At 54.0% G+C, this 21,150-nt stretch overlaps 1 protein-coding gene across 1 annotated transcript in view; it reads left to right on the top strand.

The window, feature by feature from the left end:
• Window positions 1-21,150, top strand: part of LMNA (lamin A/C) — a 46,063-nt gene that overhangs the window by 19,803 nt on the left and 5,110 nt on the right. The window contains exons 2-10 of the mRNA XM_016221559.2: window positions 4,274-4,872; window positions 16,219-16,375; window positions 18,100-18,225; window positions 18,502-18,672; window positions 18,851-18,976; window positions 19,498-19,718; window positions 19,810-20,032; window positions 20,460-20,567; window positions 20,662-20,781. Of these exons, the coding sequence (XP_016077045.1) occupies window positions 4,517-4,872; window positions 16,219-16,375; window positions 18,100-18,225; window positions 18,502-18,672; window positions 18,851-18,976; window positions 19,498-19,718; window positions 19,810-20,032; window positions 20,460-20,567; window positions 20,662-20,781 (1,608 nt within the window). The 5' untranslated portion in view covers window positions 4,274-4,516. The remainder of the gene's footprint in view (window positions 1-4,273; window positions 4,873-16,218; window positions 16,376-18,099; window positions 18,226-18,501; window positions 18,673-18,850; window positions 18,977-19,497; window positions 19,719-19,809; window positions 20,033-20,459; window positions 20,568-20,661; window positions 20,782-21,150) is intronic.

The raw sequence follows: 21,150 nt of genomic DNA on the forward strand, positions 1-21,150 counted from the left end.
CAAAACATCCCACAATGCACAGACCTTTCCCCCACAACAAAGAATGATCTGGCCCAAAATGTCAATAGGGCCAAAGTAGAAACATCCTGCCTTAAATGAATGCCTTAACCTCCCTGGGCTTTGTTTTCTCATCTGTAAAATAGGGCTAATATTAGTATCTACCTTATAGAGCCGTTGTCTAGGTTCAACAAGATAATGTGAACACCTAGTGCCTAATAACAGTAGGTCCTCATGAATACTCCCTATACAAGTCATTATTAGCCTGCCTCTGGAATCCCTCCTGGTTTCATGTTTCTGCTAAGCCCACTCTGTTTGGCTTGCCTCTTGCCAGGCCAGTGCCTCTGATTCCTTCCTTGCTGGTCTCCATGCCTCCCTTCTCTCCTTCTTGACCCCAGCCTTACCAAACGGCCAGAATCCTCTCCCTCAGATCCCATCCCAGCACCAGCTCCTGCCTCCTCTCCCACTTCTCCCAGCCTGCTCCCCCTTCCACACTTTCCCCACCTCACCTCTGGTGGCTGCTCCCTCTGCACAGACTTCCTCCTGGCCCCAGTCTACCCCAACAACTCCCACACCTCCAGCCAAAGTGGCATAAGATAGTGAAGCACATCTTGGATTTGGACCAGGATGCCTGGTCCAAGTCTGAGCTTGACTATTACTTACTCTCCAGTTTTGAGAAAGGGAAATAATCTCCAACCCATGAGGTGGTTTTGTGGACCAAGTTGAGAATGTGGGTGAAAACATACAACTGTAAAGAGCTTAAAAGTGTAAGTTATTCAGTTTGTTGAGTGTTGCACTATATTTTTATTTTCATAGTATTTACCACCTTCCAGCAAGCTATAATTTTGTCTTTTATTTATTGACTGTCTCCCTCCACTAGAATGTCAGCTCCATGGGGGTAGAGGAGAGGTTTTTGTATTTTATTCACTGCTGTATCCTTAGTATCTAGAGCAGTGCCTGGCACATAGTAGGTGTTTAATAAATATTTGTTGGATGAGTGAATTAACTACCTATGTATAAGGCACTTCTGTAAAGCCCCTAACTCTTCTTCCTCCAAGAAGCCTCCCTTCAAATGCTTGTAACTCAATCACTGCAGCATCCCCATTTTACAGGTAAGGAAACTTGCCCAGTCACTCACCTGAAAGAGGCAGGGCCAGATATATTTGTTCATTTTAAAACACTGAACACTTCCTGTATGCCATGCACTGGACCTGGTGTTAGGAGCATAGATAACCAAGACTTGGTCCTACCTGTCCCCCACAGCACTTGTGGGGGAAGGGTCATAGAGGGAGGCCCAGGATGCTATGGGAACAGAGGAGGGCCCACCCCCAAACCCTCCAAAATCACTGGTCTTCAAGACAGGTGCCTTTTCACTGCCCAAGCTACCCCTTGGATTCAACCACTATATTCTTTCTTTCTTTCTTTCTTTCTTTCTTTCTTTCTTTCTTTCTTTCTTTCTTTCTTTCTTTCTTTCTTTCTTTCTTTCTTTCTTTCTTTCTTTCTTTTTAAACAGAACATGATTATATTTCAATACAACCAAAAAATAAAACATAACCACTATATTTTTATATTACTCATTAATGCTCCTGTTCCCAGGCTTCTGGAATCCATTTGGAATGCATCCAGTTCAGGGTCCTATGCTGTTCTTTAACCACTGTGCTTGGTTTTGCTTCTCCCTCTATTTTCTCTACCAGTCAGCAGCTCCCTTGAGAGAAAGCATAGTAGCTCAATCCCCATATCTTTTTTTTTCTTTTAATTCTCACTTGAAGATATGCTTATTGATTTGAGAGAGAGGAAAGGAAAGAGAGAGAGAGGTAGAAACACTGATGTGAGAGAGAAACATTGATCCATTGCCTCCCATATGCTCCCTGACCGGGGATTGAACCTGCAGCCTAGGTGTGTGCCCTGGCCAGGAACTGAACCCGCTGCCTTTTGGTACATGGGACAATGCTGCAACCAACTGAGCCACCCGGCCAGGGCTCAATCCCCATGTCTTGATAGCCACTCTGCCCAGATGAGGAAACTGAAGCCCAGATAATTCAGTAGATCTATCATCATATAGCAAGTGAGAGGCAGGACTAGAACCTGGTCTCCACCCAGTCACAACTTCCACCACCCTCATCCCCAGCAGGTTCTGTTCCTCTGGACCCGCTGGCCCCCCCTGCTTTCTCCTGCTTCTTCTGAGATTGGGGATCTATGCCCTGGTAGGAGGGGAGCAGACTGATGGCACTTGGTGTCCAGAGTTAGAATTGGATATTTAGGATGAAGGCCCACTTTGAAGTTCAGATTAAGATTGAGGCCATTTTGGTGGTGGTAAGACAGGGAACTCTTCGGAAAGAGCCTATAATGAAATTTGGTGTGAAATTTCCCCCCTCCTTTCTCCTGCCTCTTTCCCTAAAGTTAGGGAGGTCCAGGATAGGAAGAGTTAAGTGTGATTTTGCTTCCCCAGCCAGGAGGAGAAGCGGACCAGGCTGGACTGGGTGTGGTGTGGTGTGGGGGGGGCAGGGGCTGCTGAGGCAGTGGGAACAGCAGGAACCCTGTCCCTCATGTTTCACGAGCTCACCACCCCTTCTCTGCTCCTGGTTTGGAGAACAGAAGAGGGAGAAGCAGAACAAGGCTTTTTGTTTTCTCTGGGAAGCCCTGGAGGAGAGGGCTGCAGGGAGGGGAAGCCATATACTGGGTCCCTCACCTGGATGCATCCTGGATGTTCACCACACTGCCCTCCTAGAGATGGGAACCCGAGCTACTACCTCCCAGGTGCTCCTCTCTGAGCACCGAGAGAGTCCCTCCCTTAGCCCCACTCCCGCCTTAATACCATTCCAACCCCTTATCCATCTGAGGCCAGCTCCAGAACCTAAGACAGAGGGTCTGTCCAGCTTTGCTTCCCTTGCATATTACAGAAACCCTGATGTCCTGGAGCTGTGGGAGTTAACAACATAATTTAATTTCTCAAGTTCCTCATCAGAAGAAGCTGTGGGAGGCGCAGAGGCAGGGCACCCATGGGTTCCAGATCCCCAGCTCTACCATCTCTTAGAGAAGAGGTGGCTGGTGGGGCCAGGGCCAGAATTAGGGGACAGGAGTGGAAAGACTGATCAAAGGGGTCCTTGGTGAGGCTCTAGAGCCTGCGGTGGGAAGCCTGGGGACCTGGACAATCCTGTTTTGTGAGAGGGCCTGGCCCCTCCCCAGAGCCAGCTGCAAAGCAGGCCTGGCCAGGGAGGGATGTAAAGATAAGTGCAGCGGGGGCTTTGCTGACCCTGCCTCCCACTACCCCTTTCTGGATGCAGCCAGGATGGAGACCTATCATGGGCTATCCAGCTCCCTGCCCTGCTCCCCATTTCAGGCCTCTTTGGGAACCACAAAAATCTGGGCCCTGGTGTCCTGGCAACATGATGAGTGTGCACACAGCTTTGGTATCTGTTTTAAATTATCCATTAAAATAAGTACAATCCTAGGGGGGAAAAATCAGTGTAGTCCTGCAGTTGGCAGGGTGCGGTAAGCAGTAGGAAGGGACTGAAGGGGGGAAAGAACCTAGGCAGCCTCTTTCTCCAATTGCTTGGATTCAAAGGAAAGGGGCAGGGGGTGGAGGGGGCAGTGCATGGGTCCTATTCTTCGCCTTGGGGGGAGGGGGGTTCTGTGGCTTGTCACTTGGGTCTAAGGCCCAATGGTTGGTTTTGGAGGTTAATTGGGGCAGAAAATAGGAAAAGAGGGACCCCAAACTCCTGGTCCCCACCCCAAAACTGAGGGTGTAAAAGGAACTCAGAATCTAGAACTTTGTTCAGCTTTCCCCAACTCCCCCCAGGCATTCCTTCTCCGCCCCAGCCTGGCATATTGAGATGCTGCTTTGAATGGACTGCCCACGTGGGGGGGGGGAGGGGGAGGTAGGGGTGACTCACTATTACTATGGGGAGCGGTGGTGGAAGAAGAATGAGTCACCCTGGTGGGCACCAGCCTCTGTCCCCCTCTCCCCCTTCCTGGATCTGCCTGCCTGGAGCCCTCCTTTGCTTGACACCCACTTTCCCTCTCCCCCCTGCCCTTCACCCACCCACTCTCCCCCCTTGGCTCTGCCCTCTACCCCTAAGGCCTGAGAGAGTAGGAAGGCTGAGCAGCTAGGAGCCAAGATGGGAGCTACAGCGAAGCTCCGGGCAGAGTGGGGTGCGAGGGAGAGGGTGGGGCCCGACTCCGCCGAGGCTGGGCGGTCCTCTCTCCCGTTCACCCCCCGCCCCTCTAGGTTTGTGACGGCCCCTTTAAGAGCAGTGGCCCCTCCTCCCATTCCCAGGACCTATTAGAGCCTTTCCCCGGACGCCGGTGACTCAGTGTTCGCGGGAGCGCCGCAGCCTGTCCAGCCAACCCGGATCCCAGGTCCGACAGCGCCCGGCCGCGGTCCCCACGCCTGCCAGGAGCGAGCCGAGAGCCTGCGGGCCGGCGCGCTCCAACCCCGCGCCGTCTCTATCCTTCGGCCCGAGCCCCGTGCCCTTCCCGGGACCCCTGCCCTGCGGGCAGCGCTGCCACCCTGCCGGCCATGGAGACCCCGTCCCAGCGGCGCGCCACCCGCAGCGGGGCGCAGACCAGCTCCACTCCGCTGTCGCCCACCCGAATCACCCGGCTGCAGGAGAAGGAGGACCTGCAGGAGCTCAATGACCGCTTGGCAGTCTACATCGACCGGGTGCGCTCGCTGGAGACGGAGAACGCAGGTCTGCGCCTTCGCATCACCGAGTCTGAGGAGGTGGTCAGCCGCGAGGTGTCCGGCATCAAGGCCGCCTATGAGGCCGAGCTCGGCGATGCCCGCAAAACCCTCGACTCGGTGGCCAAGGAGCGTGCCCGCCTGCAGCTGGAGCTGAGCAAAGTGCGAGAAGAGTTTAAGGAGCTCAAAGCGCGGTGAGTGCGCCCAGGTGGCGACGTGCCCAGGTGGCGGCGTGCGGCCGACTGGTCACCCCTGCCCGGCCCCAGGCGCCTGATAACTAACTTTGCCATATAGTCTCCTCCCTCCCCGGAACTGCCCCCAGCGGGTGACTGGCAGTACCAAGGGAAATCATCTGGACAGGACAGATAAGGGAGAGGTCTCTGGGAGAGGGTGGGGTATGTAAGGAATGGTAGGGGCGTCAGGGCCAAGTAGGGACTGGTGGCTGGCCCACATTAGGTCGCGGTAAGGTATGCCAGCCATTTGGAGCCTGGGGTAGGGGCTTGAGCAAAGCAGAACTAACCCTGCCTGTTCTAAGAAATTTGGGCACCCCAGGACACATTGGGGTGGGTGAAAGGGTCCTGTAATAACTTTCTTCGCGGACTTGGCACAGTGCCAGTTTTGCCCAGACTGGCTTTGAACACATGATGTCTATTAAGACAGAGCTCCCAAGCTGGCAGATGTCCGGTGGTGCTGGGGAGAGGTCACCAAGGCAGAGGGACTCCTTTTCTGCCTGCAGGGGCACGTAGGGTGACTCTCTTGGTGTGACCCTTTCTGGGGTTCTTTCTAAGAACTGGGAAGCTATCCACTCCATGAATATCTGGGACCTTCCCTGGTCCCTGGCAGGCCCACCAAACAGCTCTAGGAGAGCGGCTCCCCCGCAGCTCCCACAGCCCTTGGCCTGCTTGGCCCAGGAATGCAAGGGAGGGAGGGAGACAGAGGGCAGAGGCTCCACCTCAGGAAGTTGTGTTATGCCTAGGTCTGGTGGCTCCCTCAACCTTCCAGGACCCTCTCTGCTTGCTGTCTTGGAGGGTTTAAGGCTGTGTCCCTCTCTGCTTCCCTCCTCGGAGTGAGCCACTTTCATTTTCCCAGCCAAGCCGAGCGGTCTTTGCTCTGGCCAGGCCTTTCAGCCACTGCCTTTTTTGATCTTTGCTGTAATAAATTGCTGGAATACAGTGACATTTTTGAAATCCAGCCGTTGGAAGCTTTAGGCCACTCCTACCTTACCCATCCCTGCCCTACCCTACCCCACCCTACTTGACTCCACCCTCTTTTCAAAAAAGGCCTTTGGAGCCTGGAAGTTTGGGCCTTCTTTTAGCCCTCAAGAATTTGGTTTCCTCCTCTATTGCCCCTTTCTCTACAAAGACCCAAGCTAAAGAGCTTTAACGAGCCCTGGCCGGTGTGGTTCAGTTAGTTGGGCGTTGTCCTGCGCACTGAAAGGTTGCAGGTTAGATTCCCCATCAGGGCACATGCCGGAGTTGTGGGCTCGATCCCTAGTAGGCTGTGTGCAGGAGGCAGCTGATTGATGTTTCCCTCTCACATAGATGTTTCTCTCTCCCTCTCCCTCCCTCTCTCTCTAAAAAATCTTTTTAAAAAAATAAAAGAGCTCTAAAGGTGCTTGAAGGTCCCTGGGCATGGGGGGTAGGGGGGACTATGGTTTGAGTTCCCCTCTTTCTCTCCCTTTGCATCTTTTCCAAACTTTTGCTCTTAGAATTTCTGCCCATTCTGCATTCTTTCCACCCCTTCACTAGCCCCAGCCCCAGGCATGGTGAGTATGACAGATCCATCCCCTTGTGAAGAGTACATGTAAGTTGTGTGGGAAGATAGGCTGACTTCTGTTGAAGGGATCACTCCTGTCTTTTTCACTAGAGATTTGAACAGTTTAGTTAGCAGGACAGACAAGAGGCAAGCTAGAGGAGTCCCAGGAATGTTAGTGTTCTAAACTCGTCCCCTCAACCACCAAAGCCCCTGTTGCAGACCCCTGTGAAGGGCATTCTTAGCAAATCTTTTTCTGGGGTAGACACTGATCAAGAAATGGGACAAGTGGGGCTTATGGTCTCATGCTAACCCAGCCACACCAGTCTGTTTCCTCTGCCTCCTGATGCAGCTGTCCAGGTCTGGGACACCAGAGGGGGGTGTGCACACGTGGGGCAAGGGTGGGGGTGGTGTGTGTACTTGTTATATTTAGCCACCTGACTGTCTTCTCCCCCACTGATCCTGGTTGGGCTTCCGGAAGAGGGAGGTGGGTTTGCACATCTGGATCCCAGGCTGATGGGCAGCAGGGTGGAGACAAAGAGGGTTCAGACTGGGGTGACAATCCCTTTCTATGTCCCCAGTGGGAGGAGCTAGGATTTGGTGCTCCCTTTTGCGTGTGCTGTACTCCGGGTGAGGCAGAGAAGAGTAGAATGAATTTGGGAGAGGAGGAAAAACGTTGTCCTAACTCCTCCCACTAAAACCTAAAGAGAAGGTGCTGTCTAGTTTAATGTTTAATTAGAGCTCAGAGTTCAGGGCCAGGCTTTGGGTTGGGATGCAGAGCTGCCCATAAGATCCTGTGGACCACACCCAGGGGTTTGGGGCTCTCTTGTTGAGTTGGGTTATAGGCTCCAAGCAGAAACACTGCCTCCCTCTTTCCCCTCCAACTAGAATACACATTCTTTTATATATATATATATATATATATATATATATATATATATATATATATATATATATCTTTATTGATTTCAGAGAGAGGAAAGGAGAGGGGGAGAGAGAGATAGAAACATCAATGATGAGAGAGTAATTGATCGGCTGCCTAGCCCGCAACCCGGGCATGTGCCCTGACCAGGAATCGAACCCCGATCGCCTGGATCCTAGGTCAACTCTCAACTGCTGAGCCACACCCGGCTGGACTCGCACACACATTCTTTCTATTCTGGAGCCTAAGTGCAGGGAGAATTGAAAGCACCAGGAAAGGCCTGCCTGGGGTCCAGGCTTGGAGCTGGGCCCCACCCCATGCAGGACAGCTGGGTAGATGACTCATAGGCTGCCCCCCCTCCCTCCCACCCTGGTGGCTTTACAAGAGACAGCAGGAGACACGGTGGAGACAGCAGATGTCTTAAAGGAAGGGATGGGGACCCGACTGTCTGCATTTCCATTCCAACCTTCTGCTCCCTACTCCCTACAACATCCTGGGATCCTTTCTTGCCTTTTTCCTTAGGACCTCTGGTGGTGGTCTGGAACCAGGGCTCCAGACAGGCAGGGTACACAAGTGGTTCTAGAGTTGAGGCCAGAGTCAGCTTGGGCTGCAGGACAGTGTCAGGGTCTGTGCCTTCCCAAGCGGAACTGGAAGAGGAAGGCTGAGTCAGAAGTGGGGAGATCCCAGACCCACAAAGCAGAAGCGCCTCTTCCCTCCGGACGAAGCCTGTGCACTCGACAACTTCCTGGATTGCCCACCTAATGCAGCCTCAGGTGAGGACCAGGCAGGGAGGTGCAGGCCTGGGTTTCATCCAAACCCTCATCAGGATAAGAACAGCAAAGGCCAGAGAGGTTCCATGTCACACAGCAAGGTCCAGCTCTGACTTCTAGTTGAGTGATTATACCATTACACCTTACTCCTCTAGTTTAGGGAACAGGTTGGAGAGTCAGGAGGGTGGAATGGGGTGGAGTCTGGAGATTTTGCTCTGGGACCAGTGATACCTCAATACTTTGCTATTCTGCCAGGGCCTGTTAACACTTAATAACATCCTTTGCCCCAGCCCGAAAGACCCAGAACCCTGCCAGGCCATGGATCAGGAGGCTGGTGATTGCTGTCTTGGGACTACCTGGATCTAAAGAAGGATATGCCCTTTGCATGGAGGCCTTTGAGGATACCTGGGCCCCAGTCTTCACTTGAAGGAGCCTCCTGATGTTATTTCTGCCCCTCCCCCATTCTGGTCCACATCTGATTCAAAGGAAAAGAAGAAGGCACAGCTAAACCTTGGGGCTGAGCAGTACTTAAGGAGCCCAAGAAAAACAAGAGACAGTAATCCCTACTAGGGCCCCTGATCGCCTTTCTACAATTGATGCCTTTGATTGGCACTTCCCCTGTCCTTCAGGAGTCAGACCTAGTCTTGTTTGGGATGTGCCCATTGTCCCCACTCCCAGTCCCACCCCCAGTGTTTCAGTAGCTGTGTCAGGGCTGAAGCCAGAGACAGCTGGGGGACAACAGTTGGTAGGAGATACCTCATCTACCAACTGTGCCCTCTGCTCTCCTCCCCCTCACACCCCTCCTCCTCAGCCCCTTACCACCTCCAGCAGCTGTAGCAGTCAAGACCAGGTCTGGTTCAGAGGCCCACACACTAGGGCAGTTTATCCAATTCCTACCTCCTTGGGACCCCAGTGTACTGAAGGCGACGCAGGCTGAGCTCTGATACTCTTGGAGCTATCTTTGGGGAGGTTGCAGTCTCACCACAAGAGGCATGGTGGTCCACCAGCAAAATGACAGATTGTGTGAGGGAGTTGAAGCAGCCCTGGCCCTTGGTGCTCTTAGTTCTAGGCTTACCCCTGGCACTAAATTGCGGTGTGACCTTGAGTAAATCACCTCCCTTCTCTGGATTTCCTTAGCTATAAAAGAAAGGGGTTAGAGCAGGTCTCCAGAGATCACTCAGGTTTCAAAGTAGTACAATGACCCACAAAGTGAGAAAACAGCCTTCTAAATAGCAAGCTAAATATTAAAATCAAATATAATTAATGTGATTTATATAATTCATAGCCAGTGCTATTCTCAATAGAAATATTTCCTACAAGCTGTGAAATTAAAAGTATTAACACTCTCTTTCTCAAAGAAAGTTTGTTAGAAACTTAATTGTGGCATTACACTCTTGGCTTATGCTTTGTTTTTATTGCTAGTAGGAAAGGATACTTTGTTTTCAGTGCCTCTCCATTCAGGACAGTGGAAAGGGCTGTATCATGTAGAAGGAGAGGGAGAGCCCCATTGACCTGTGTTGGTGGTAGGAGGGTGGCCCTGGGAAAGGCAGGACTGTTACCTTAGAGCTGGCCAGGATTAGACATTGTGTGTCTGGAGCTGGAGGGAGGTGCAGGGTGACCTTGAGATGCCCACCTTCTACCTTTCCTGCACCCATTTTTGGCTCCCCCAACCTGAGGCTGGGCTGTGAGGTCTTGGCCCTAAACAATCCTTCAAGGGAAGGTATAGTTTGGGAAGGAGGCAAGGCTCAAGGGGGTGCTCCCCGTCCCTTAGTGGGAGAGGAAGCCTGAATCCCGCCAATGGAAGCCAAGAATAATTCTGGCTGGGATCCCAGGCCCAGCCTAGGAGCTGAGTCACAGTAAAGGGCAGAGTAGAGAGTAGACAGGAGACCCTGAGCTTCTCCAGTCAAAAAGGCTGAGGGACAGCCTTTTTTGAGAACTACCATGGGTGTTTTTGCTGAGTGGCAGCAAGAAGGGTGAGTCTGAATCAGATGAGAGAGACACATGGAAGGGAACAGGACCTATGAGTTCTTTTCAGGCTGGCTCAGGGGAGCAAGAGACCCTTCCTTTGGAGGGGCCCAGCTCTGGGAAGTTGAGAGGAGGCAGTTTAGGGTTGCCAGGTCCCCCCTTCCTCTGGAAGCACTAACGCTGCCACCCTCTGCTGGATGGAGAGAGAGCTGCATCTCCCTAGACTGGAGCTGGAATGCAGTGTGACCAGAACTCCTAGGTCCTACCCCATCTCCTTTCTTGATCTTGGGGTGTGGCTTCTACCCCCTCCCACTGTTGTCAGGGTTAATAACCATGAGCCACCAGATGGAGGGTTTTTGGATTTTTTAAATTCTCACCTGAGGATATGTTTTTATTGATTTTAGGGAGAATGAGAGGGGAAGAGAGAGAGAAACATCAATGTGAGACAAAAACAAGAGAGAAACATCAATCGGTTGCCTCCCGTATGAGCCCTGACCTGAGTTCAAACCACAACCTGGGTATGTGCCCTAACCAGGAATCAAACCAGCAACCTTTCGATGTACTGGATGACTCTCCAACCAACTAAACCAAATCGGCCAGGGCAGGTGGAGGGTTAATATGTCCTAAAAAGGGACTGCTGAGTCACCTTCCTGTGGGGATCTCCTAACTGTCCCTTCCTTTGGCCAGTGGCCTCTCTCTCACTCTACAAGATGTTCTATCTCTTCCTAGGCATCCTTTCTCCCCCATGCCTCCACTTCTGGTCTGTTCCCAGGCCTCACTTCTGCATTTTTGTGATAACACAGGAATGATTTCTGTAGAAAAAGGCCAGGAAGAAAGGAAAGTGGAGTTTGGCAGGGGACCTTGAGGGAGCGGTTAGTTAGGAAGCCAGCCTCCTGTTGTCCAGGACCCCAGTGCCCTGGCCTGTGGCTGCAGGCTTCTCTCGCCTCTGTACAATGCCACGTTGATATACTCAGCAGCTGTGACTCAGTCTGGGCCCCCTGCCAGGCCCAGTGTCTGAACATGTCAGCAGGCCTCCTGTCCCCCTTCTCAGCACTAGTTCCCCCATCCCAGCCATCCCTTTGGAATTAAGACCCAGCTTTGTTTGGGGGCAGGACAGCTGAGATCCTGGTGGCTCTGGAAGAAGATCTGATGGGCCTCAGACACTTAGCATGTGTGGCGGGTGTCACACCCAAGAGAGAGGCATGTGGAAGCAGAGCTATGCCTGCTGTGGGTGCATGTGCCTGTATGGGGAGGTCAGGAGTGAGGGGGTCCATCCTGGAGGGCCTACCATATACTTTCTGGGTTTAAAAGACATTTCGAACTCACAGGGACCCTGGAACACCTCCCCCTCAGTTCCTCTCTTTACTCTCCAGAGTGGGGAGGCCAGATGTCCCAGCCTCCCCACACCCTGCCATTACCTGAAAGTGAGGCCAAACCCACAGACCAGCCAAGAAACCAAGCAGTGGTTCCTTCTGGAGACGGAGGATGCCAAACCTCGGCTTGCACACAGTGTGGGAGTGTGATGTCTGAGGGCCGTTTCACTAGGCTTCTGTATCCCTCTCTGTCCAGGGTGTCTCCCGCATTCTCTTCCTGGGTGTCTCTGTGCCACTCTCAGTGCCCCCTGCATGCATCGTGTCATTGTCTGTGTTCTGTCCTGTCTGCTATTAGTGTCCTTAGGTGACCCGGTGGACAGGTTTTTAGCGTCTGAGCCTACCCTTTTCCAGGCCTTAGTTTCTGCATCTGTAAAAGCGCAGGAGGAGGTCCCTCTAGAAGCCTTGAGCATATGTATGATCCTCCTAGTGTCAAGGCATCAGGGGACATACAGAAAAAAGCCCCAGAGATTCGGTGTAAGTGGAGAGAGAATAAACCAGTGGGTTAAACAACACTGAACACGTTTGGGAAGAGGAGGGGGGTTGGAGTGCAGGGCTAAGGTGGGGCTCAAGGTTGGGGTGGATTTGGATAGATGGAGGGAGGAGGGGAAGGGGAATATACTGCAGTGGGAGGGGTTGCTGGAACAAAGGGAGGAGTAGTAGGGACCTGCAGGCAGGCTTGGGGTGGCCCTAGGAGCTGCCCCATCACTGGCAGGAAGTCAGCCTGGCCACAGGTTTAGACACCTGGGAGGACAGGAAAGAGCAGTTCCTAAGCCAGGAGGGCCAGCACTCTCTGCCCAGCCCTGCCCAGCCACAGGGGGCGCTCTTTCGTGGGAGGCAGGAAATGCCCAGGGGCTCAGAGACCTTTGCTCTCCTTCCTCTTCCCTCCCCACTTCTCCAGGGTCTCCCTTCAACCATGGGGAACTCCATTGGCTGGTGAGGCTGAGGGGCTGAGATAGGGCCTACAAGGGGCCTGGAGTGGGTGTGAGGGAGCCCTCTTGCCCAGTTTCCCTCCCACTTCTTATTTTAGCCCAGCCCATGTCTCTGCTCCCCTTGTCTCTTCCTCAGCCCAGGGGAGGAAATAGGGGTCCTCCCTCAGGGCCTAGCAAGTTGCTCCCAGCAACCAGGCCCACAGAGGCCTGCAGCAGGCCCTGGCTTCCATATCTGGCATCCAAACTGGGCTGAAGAGGGTGACTCAGCAGGTGGGTCAGCACTGGGCCCCATGCCCACCCAGCCCCTTTGCTATGCTGGGCGCCTTTCTTCCCCAAAAGCAGTCTCAGAGTCCTGACCTGCAGAGGCCTGGAGCTGGGCTCCCCATCTGGCCAGCCTCAGCCTAGCAGGCCCCAAGCCTTGCGCCAGGCCAGCCAGCCCCCTGCCATCCTTTCTGCCTTCTTTTCCTCGCTGTTCCTCTGCCCTTCTCCACCCATCTGTTCCCTCCTTCAGAGACCAGATTTGCCAGCTGTGGGAAGGGTTAGCAACAGGCTGCCCAGCCCTTCTTGCCTCAGGAGGCCCCTGGGATGGAGCCATTCCTGTGCTTGAGGAACCTGGCAGATGCAAGGGAGTCACCCCCCCACTGGCATGGCATGGGGCCTGGGGCAGGACGCAGACAAAACCAGGGTCTCCCCTGTGAGCACTAGAGGATTTCCCGACCCCTGCCCGGGTATTGTCTGCCTGAGGATGAGTCAGCTGCAGAGCCCCTGGTTCCCACCCTTCCCAGCTCCCCTTGCCTGCCCCACCCTGTCCCCCCTGCCAACCCAGTGTGGGACAACATTCAACACATGCCCAGTTTTCTCACTGCCAACCCCCAGTGGACTCCAGCACAGGTAGCACCACTGCTCTGGCGCTGAGCCCCTGGGCAGTGTCTCTTTGGGGTTTGAGCTAGGTTGGAAGACCCCAGCTAGCTAGGAAGTGGCTTTGGGGGCTGGTGCGTGGGCAAGCCTGGGGAAGAGGTAGGAGGGAAGAGAGCCATGTGCGTGTGGCTCCCTGGCCACAGATCTCCCGAGGTCTGAGTCACGAGCCATGAGTGATAGTGGCTTCTTCCCCACAGATGGGAGCTCCCCAAGCCTGGCTGAGAAAACCGCAAAGGCGCTTCCTCACTTCCCCCTCTGCTCATGGTTTTCCTCATCTGCAGGCTGTGTCTTAGTCCTTTCGTGGCATCTTTCAGGCAATAATCTAAGCCTCCAGGAGGGAAAGGAAAATAGCCCCTTAATTTCTTTGGAGCCATTATCTCCTGGCAGATGCTAACGCAGCACAGCCACCAGCTGTCCACGGACGGGATGTGCTGCAGGACCCTGGACTCTGCTTTCTGTGCCTCAGTTTCCTCAATTACATAGTAATAGCATCTTTCTTATAGGGAAGCTGCAAAGATTGAGTTAACAGTGTGATATTTAGAGCAGCACCTGGTATATAACCAGCCCTATATGTGTTCGCTGTTACTATGTTATTGTTACTATAACCAGCCCATCTTTGGGAGCAGTAGGAGGTGAAGAGGTTAGACTGAAGGGGAAATTCCTGTAGTTGTCCACCTGTAAGCTGCCAGAGGGCAGGGACTGTGTGTCTCTGTGTTCCTGGGTCAGGGTGTGCCACAGGCAGGGTATTTCCAAGAACTCCTGGAGTTCCTATTCTGGAGTCTGAGGAGGTCAGAGAGCAGGACTAGGGAAGAGATGCCTTTGAGATGTCTTCTGAAAGCATCGCTCTTTCCTGCTTCTCCCAGCTCAGGCTAGCTGGGCCGTGAGCCCTCCCCCTCCTGTTAGCTCTCCACGCTCTCTAGACCTATGGGTTAGAAAGCAGTGAGGTGGAGGAGCAGCAGTCCTGTGACCCTGTTCCTGCTGCTGCTTGCAGAGCATGACACTGGGCCCCTTTACCTTCCTCCTCTGTGCCTCAGTTTCCTTATCCGTAAAACGAGGGGGTTGAGCTGAACCCACTCTAAGCTCCTTCTAGTTCTCTAAATTCCAAGAGCCTCCCAGTACGGCCAGCTGCCAGCTGCGGCTGTTGGCCTACAGTGTAGAGCAGCCGCTTCTGGGAAGCCCTCGCCAGCCTTGGAGTCGACTCAAGGCCCTCGGAGCCTATGCCTGCCGCGTCTTCACTTTACCAGCGGTTTTTCTTCTTCCTCCCTCCTCCCCTGCAGCTGCCTCAGCTTCGGAAAAGTTCTGAAGTCATGGAAAGTTGGGGCTGTGCTCCCAGCCAGGGGCTGGGCCGGATGGCAGCCAAAACCTGAGCTGGGTTTTGACTTTATTTTTAGCTTTTCAGGCTGAGACGGAGGAGGGGAGACCTCCTCCAGTTCTGGAAGGGCCTCTTTTCACAGGAGACAGACACTGTTGCATTAAACAGCTTGTTTTGAGGTGTGGCCAGAGGCTGAACAGGAGCAAGCATGCAGGTTGGGGGTGCTCCCTCCAATTGTTCACATCCTTCCCGGGCCTGTCTGGACATCACTCTGTCCCCCTCCGGGCGGAGCCCAGTTGAAGTGGAAGTGACTCCTGTTTGAATCTGCTAAGGTGGCAGAACACTGCCTCAGTCTTGGCCTCTCCCTCAGAGTGTCCTCAAGTCTGTCCTCTCCTTCCTGCTTCACAGTGAATTGTTGGGTCTCTTGGAGCTTAGCGCTTTTGTGGCAGGAGAAAAATGTTGGCAGGGCCACTTTTTTCCTTTCCAGGATAGAATATTTTCCCCCTCCTACGTTTGGTTTTCCTTTTTTCCATCTGCTGTGGTGGGTTTGTGCTGAAGGACTGATGTGTTACAGATGGCAGCTGGGACCAGGCCCTTTGGCTCTCCCCCACCCCCCGGGTCTAACCAGTTCACCAGACACTGGTGAAAGGATCGTAACATCTGTAGAGTTCTTGGATTCCCCAGAGCTTTTTAAGAAAATAGGACCCCTCTATTTCTCCAGTTCACTATCCAGCAAAAAATAATCACGGGCCCAGAAAGGGGAGGAGTAGCAGAGGCAACCCCTGCTTGCTTGGTTCTAGCTAAAGCTTTGCCTGGTTTGAGGAGTGGGGAAGTTAAAGGCTGGAGCCCAGATGGCCCTGGAGGCCATATCTGGAGCCCGATGCTGAGGCTTATGATCGATACATAGGGATCAGCATTCTCTCAGGCTCTGAGGAGGCCCAGAGGGAGGGAGCTGGAAACCCCATGCTCTGCCCAGATCATGGGACCCAGACTGTGTCTGAGAGAGGGAATGGTCCATACCACGCCTGGTTATCCTCCCAGGTCTTCCTAAGTTCTATCCAGACTTTCTCAATCCACAGTCCCCAGAGTATAAAAGGGACTAGAGGAGGTGACCAATACCTTTAGGGCTCAAACTGAGAAGCATTAGGGATGCATAGAACTCAGGCCTGGGAGTCTGGCTGTCTGGGTCCCTGCAGCAGGGAAGGCTTGGCTGAATGAAAGGTGGGTGGAGTCAGGGAGGAGAAAGCTAAGCCCCGGTGTGGGAAGGGGTGGGAGACAAAGGTGGCCCTGTCTCTTTGGGAAGGCATGGGAGGGGAAAAACATAAGCATTCATCTCACGGGATCAAGCTTTGCCCTTGGCCCCAGGCACGTTCCTGAGCACTGAGTCATGGGAAGGGTGGAGAAGCAGGAAAGGGGTTTGGGGGGCTGGCAGATGCCAAGAAACCAAATCCCAGCATGCCCTCTCCTGGCAATTGGAGGGACAGCAGAACCAGGCCCCACAGCTGACCTCTGGGGAAGTGACTTCTCTCCTTAGGGAACCTGGCTCTCTCTAGGGACACAGACTCCTCCCCTTAAACCCATTCTTCCTTTCTTCTTTAGCAATACCAAAAAGGAAGGAGACTTGATGGCTGCCCAGGCCCGGCTCAAGGACCTGGAGGCTCTGCTCAACTCCAAAGAGGCTGCACTGAGCACTGCTCTCAGTGAGAAGCGCACGCTGGAGGGTGAGCTGCACGACCTGCGGGGTCAAGTGGCCAAGGTGAGACCACCCTCCAGCACCTGCCCATGAACCACCCCCCACACACCCACCTGCCTTTCACCCACCCCAAACAAATGAACACTCATTCTTCTACCCCAGTTGCTCTCAGGAGGTGCCTGATCTGACCTATCCCCCAGCCTCAGGGCCATTCACCTGTCCTAGCATCATTTCACCCCATCCAGACCATATTTCATCTTTCTTCACTGCCCATGGTGTCTAGCACAGTGAATTTAAAATAATCCATAAGCCATTTCCGTTTAATGTTGCAATGAACTGTGCTTGGCCTTGGATTCCCTCCTGCTTTGGCCCTCTTATAGAGAGTTGCAACCTCTCTGAGAGACAGGAGAGAACTCAGTTGGGAGCTGATGGTAAATCACATATGGGATGCATGTTCTTAATGATTGGCATGTGTATATGGTGGTCTACTTTTTTTTAAAAATTCTGATTTATTGATTTTAGAGAGAGAGAGAAAACAAACCACATCGATTTGTTATTCTGCTTATTTGTGTATTCATTGGTTGTTTCTTTTTTTGTTGTTGTTAAATATACCTTTATTGATTTTGGGGGGGGGGGGAGAGATAGAAACATCAATGATGAGAGTCATTGATCGGCTACCTCCTGCACCCCCACAAACTGGGGATCGAGCCTGCAACTCGGGCATGTGCCCTGACCAGGAATCGAACCTCGATCTCCTGGATCCTGGATCAATGCTCAACTGCTGAGCTACGCCAGGCATTGGTTGTTTCTTGTATGTGCCCTGACTAGGGATTGAACCTGCAACCTTGGTGTATCGAGACAATGCTCTAACCAACTGAGCTACCTGGTCAGGGCTGGTGGTCTTTACTTTCAAAACACTTCGCTGTCTATCCCATCCTCTAATCTCTCAAGCTAGGAAACAATTTAAAAAGCTGACTTGTTCTCAATTTCACAGCCTCATCTGCTCAGAGCAAGGCTAGGACTAGTCAGTTGCCAAGGTTCTATCCCGGACTCTCTCCCCTCCCAGGCCCTACTACCAAAATACACTAAGGAGAGACCAGGAGATACTGGTTGACTACAAAACCAAGCCTGGGCCATTCTCCTCCCGGGTCTCCTGCTTCCAGCTCTACCCTGCCCCCTAGCCCTTCCCAGCTGCACTGGACAGCCTGTGCTTTCTGAGATGAAAATCTAAGAAAGGTGCTTCCCTGCTCAAACTTCCAGCTCAGCCACCTCTTCCATCATTCCACCCTTGACCCCCATCCTTCAGGCGTCAGTAGTACTGACCCTCCTGAAGATCCTGAAGGCAAGTGTACCTTCATACCCCCGTGCCTTTGTACCTGCTCTTCTCTGCTCTCCAGTCCAGCAGCATCCCTCCCCATGTTCCACTAACCTGTCCTTCAGGTCTCAGACTCTTGGAGCCCTTCCCAGACCCTCGTCTACCACCCCAGGCACACTTTGGTTCCTTTTCTTGTGTTCCCGCTAGACTTTGGGCATCCCTCTTTTATAGCAATTGCTGTGTTGTGCGAGAGACGGTAGTTGCTATCTCTTATTTCTTAGCAAGTACCTACCCAGAGTAGTTACTCTGAGTCAGGAGATATCATTACCTCCGTGAACCTTCAAGGCTCTCACTCCCCTGGACCTGTTTCACACACATAAAGGGATGCACTGGGAACAGCCCAGTCCTCAGCCTCCTTCCAGCTCTGATATTCTGTGACCTCTCTCCCTGACCTCTGCCCCCTTCCTCTCAGCTGGAGGCAGCCCTAGGTGAGGCCAAGAAACAACTTCAGGATGAGATGCTGCGGCGGGTAGATGCTGAGAACAGGCTGCAGACCCTGAAGGAGGAACTGGACTTCCAGAAGAATATCTACAGCGAGGTGGGCACTGTGCCTTGCAGGCCAGAGGACCAGGGCTGGGTGGTTCAGACACCAGGGTTGGGGCTGGAGAATCAGCTGTGTACAGAGCTCAACTGCTTGACTCCCTTGCACTAGTGGATGGGGTGGGGGTCGGGCAGTGACCAGCACCTACCTCCCAGGTTAAAGTGGGGCTAACAATGGTCCATGGGGTTAGGATTAGGCAGGGAGCTTGGCCACCTGGGTCTTAGCCTCTAAGGACCTAGTTCTCATTTTGATTTCTGTGTCCAACCCTTCCAGGAGCTGCGTGAGACCAAGCGCCGCCATGAGACCCGGCTGGTGGAGATTGATAACGGGAAGCAGCGAGAGTTTGAGAGCCGGCTGTCAGATGCCCTGCAGGAGCTGCGGGCCCAACATGAGGACCAGGTGGAACAGTACAAGAAGGAGCTGGAGAAGACCTATTCTGCTAAGGTACTGCCTCTGCCCCAGCAGCCCTCCCCTGCCCACCCCGGAGTGTTCCACAGGGGATCAGGTGAATGGTGGTGGGAGCTCAGGGTGCCCCAGACCTGTGATTGCAGCAGTAGTGCCCTTCTCAGGTCCTCTCTCCCTCCCATGCCCTGTAGCCCTAACCCTGTTCCCTCCCTTCCAGCTGGATAATGCCAGGCAATCAGCCGAGAGGAACAGCAACCTGGTGGGGGCCGCGCATGAGGAGCTGCAGCAGTCCCGAATTCGCATCGACAGCCTCTCAGCTCAGCTCAGCCAGCTGCAGAAGCAGGTAATGCCCCCACCTCACCCCTTCCCCCACAGGCCAATAGTCTGGGCAGGATGTAGGGTGGAAGTCCAGGGGGGCTTCCTAAGGAGGGGGTAGAGGTAAGGGACAGAACGTGCTCCCAGGACCACAGACTGAGAAAGGGCCTGGGATTTGGAGTGAGATGACCTGGACTACCTCTTATCTCACCTGTATGACCTTCACTCCATAAGAATGGAGATCATTCTTACCTTCCCAAACTTACAGATCTGCCAGGAGATTCTGTGAGGTGTTAAAAGCATCAATATTATTCTAGCTGGCTGTGCCATTTGTGACAGGAGGAAGTAGGTTCTAGCCTCAGAACGAGAGATTTCAGTTAGATATTGGGAAGGGCTTCGGGCTCGCCAGCCCAGGCCATGTTAGAGCCCATGATAGTCTCTGGTGGGAGCCTGGAGTTCCTGGGGCATGTGGCTGGGTGTCCCCCACCCCTTACCTATCTGTACTCGGAGTCCTTGGGACCTCACCGGCTCCCTGCCTTGCTCACCCAGCTGACAGCTAAGGAAGCGAAGCTGCGGGACCTGGAGGATTCACTGTCCCGTGAGCGGGACACCAGCCGGCGGCTACTGGCCGAGAAGGAGCGGGAGATGGCAGATATGCGGGCAAGGATGCAGCAGCAGCTGGACGAGTACCAGGAGCTGCTGGACATCAAGCTGGCGCTGGACATGGAGATCCACGCCTACCGCAAACTCCTGGAGGGCGAGGAGGAGAGGTGCGTCGGGGAGGAGCTGGGAGGCGCTCGCAGCTGCCCTCGCCTGAGACTGGCCTTGACGAGGCTCTCCACTCTGTCTCCCCCTCCCCAGGCTACGCCTGTCCCCCAGCCCCACCTCGCAGCGCAGCCGCGGCCGCGCCTCCTCGCACTCGTCCCAGACACAGGGCGGGGGCAGCATCACCAAGAAGCGCAAGCTGGAGTCGTCGGAGAGCCGCAGCAGCTTCTCGCAGCACGCTCGCACCAGCGGGCGCGTGGCCGTGGAGGAGGTCGATGAGGAAGGCAAGTTCGTGCGGCTGCGCAACAAGTCCAATGAGGTAGGCGGCCAGGCCGGCTGAGGGAATACGCTGGGTGAGGGCAGGCCCGGAAAGGCGAAGGGGCCAAGTCCAGAGAGAGGCAGCCCCGGTGAGTGTGTGTGTCTCCCCACACTCTGGTTCTGGCCTGGCTCCAGGACTCATCGTTGGCTATAAGGCCTTAGGCAAGTTGTTTAACCCACGAGCATCAGTTTCCTCATGTGTAAAATGGGGATGAACAGTAGTCCCTAACTCTTTGAGTTGTGGAGGTGAAAGTATCGAGTGTGGTATAGCCTAAGTGCCCGCAGGTCACAGCTGTTACCCTTGAGGGGTAGGGTAGTGGGTGGAGGGATGGAGGGAGAGGCCTCCAATTGTGCCTGCTGGGCCCTTGAGCGCTATAAATCCAGGAACCTGATGAGCATCTCCACCTTCCCCCTCCCCTCCCTGGCAGGACCAGTCCATGGGCAACTGGCAGATCAAGCGCCAGAATGGAGATGATCCCCTGCTGACCTACCGCTTCCCACCAAAGTTCACCCTGAAGGCTGGGCAGGTGGTGACGGTGAGTGGCAGGGTGTTTGGAATTGGGTGGGGACTGGCTGGCCTAAGGACGGGTGCGCTGGAGTGAGCGCCCTTCCCTAATCCTCTCTCTCTAGATCTGGGCTGCAGGAGCGGGGGCCACCCATAGCCCCCCTACCGACTTGGTGTGGAAGGCACAGAACACCTGGGGCTGTGGAAACAGCCTGCGCACGGCTCTCATCAACTCCACTGGGGAGGTGAGTATGCTGCAGGCTGGCCTCTTCCTGGGCAAGGCTCCCCGAGTGGCCACAATCCAGGGGACTCCCCTGGGGGCAGTTGAGAGCCAGCTGCCCCAACCCAAGGAAGCCAATTCAGGGCCACTTATCTCTGTGGTGCAGTCCTGGGCCCTAAACTCTCCACCCAGTGGGCAAACCAAAAGATGCCTCCTCCGTCAGCCTGGGTGGGTGGAAGTTAGACAGCGCCGAGTGTTAAAGGCAGAATCACACTCCTACCCAGGCAGTTTGACAGTGTTCCTCTGGGGTAGAAACCAGTTCCTTAGCTCCAGCTCCATGGAGGACAAGTAAGCAGCAGGCTGGACAAAGGGCAGACCACAAGAACGGTTCTTA

The sequence above is a fragment of the Miniopterus natalensis genome, chromosome 19, assembly GCF_054644295.1.
Source record: "Miniopterus natalensis isolate mMinNat1 chromosome 19, mMinNat1.hap1, whole genome shotgun sequence".
Lineage (NCBI taxonomy): Eukaryota > Metazoa > Chordata > Mammalia > Chiroptera > Miniopteridae > Miniopterus > Miniopterus natalensis.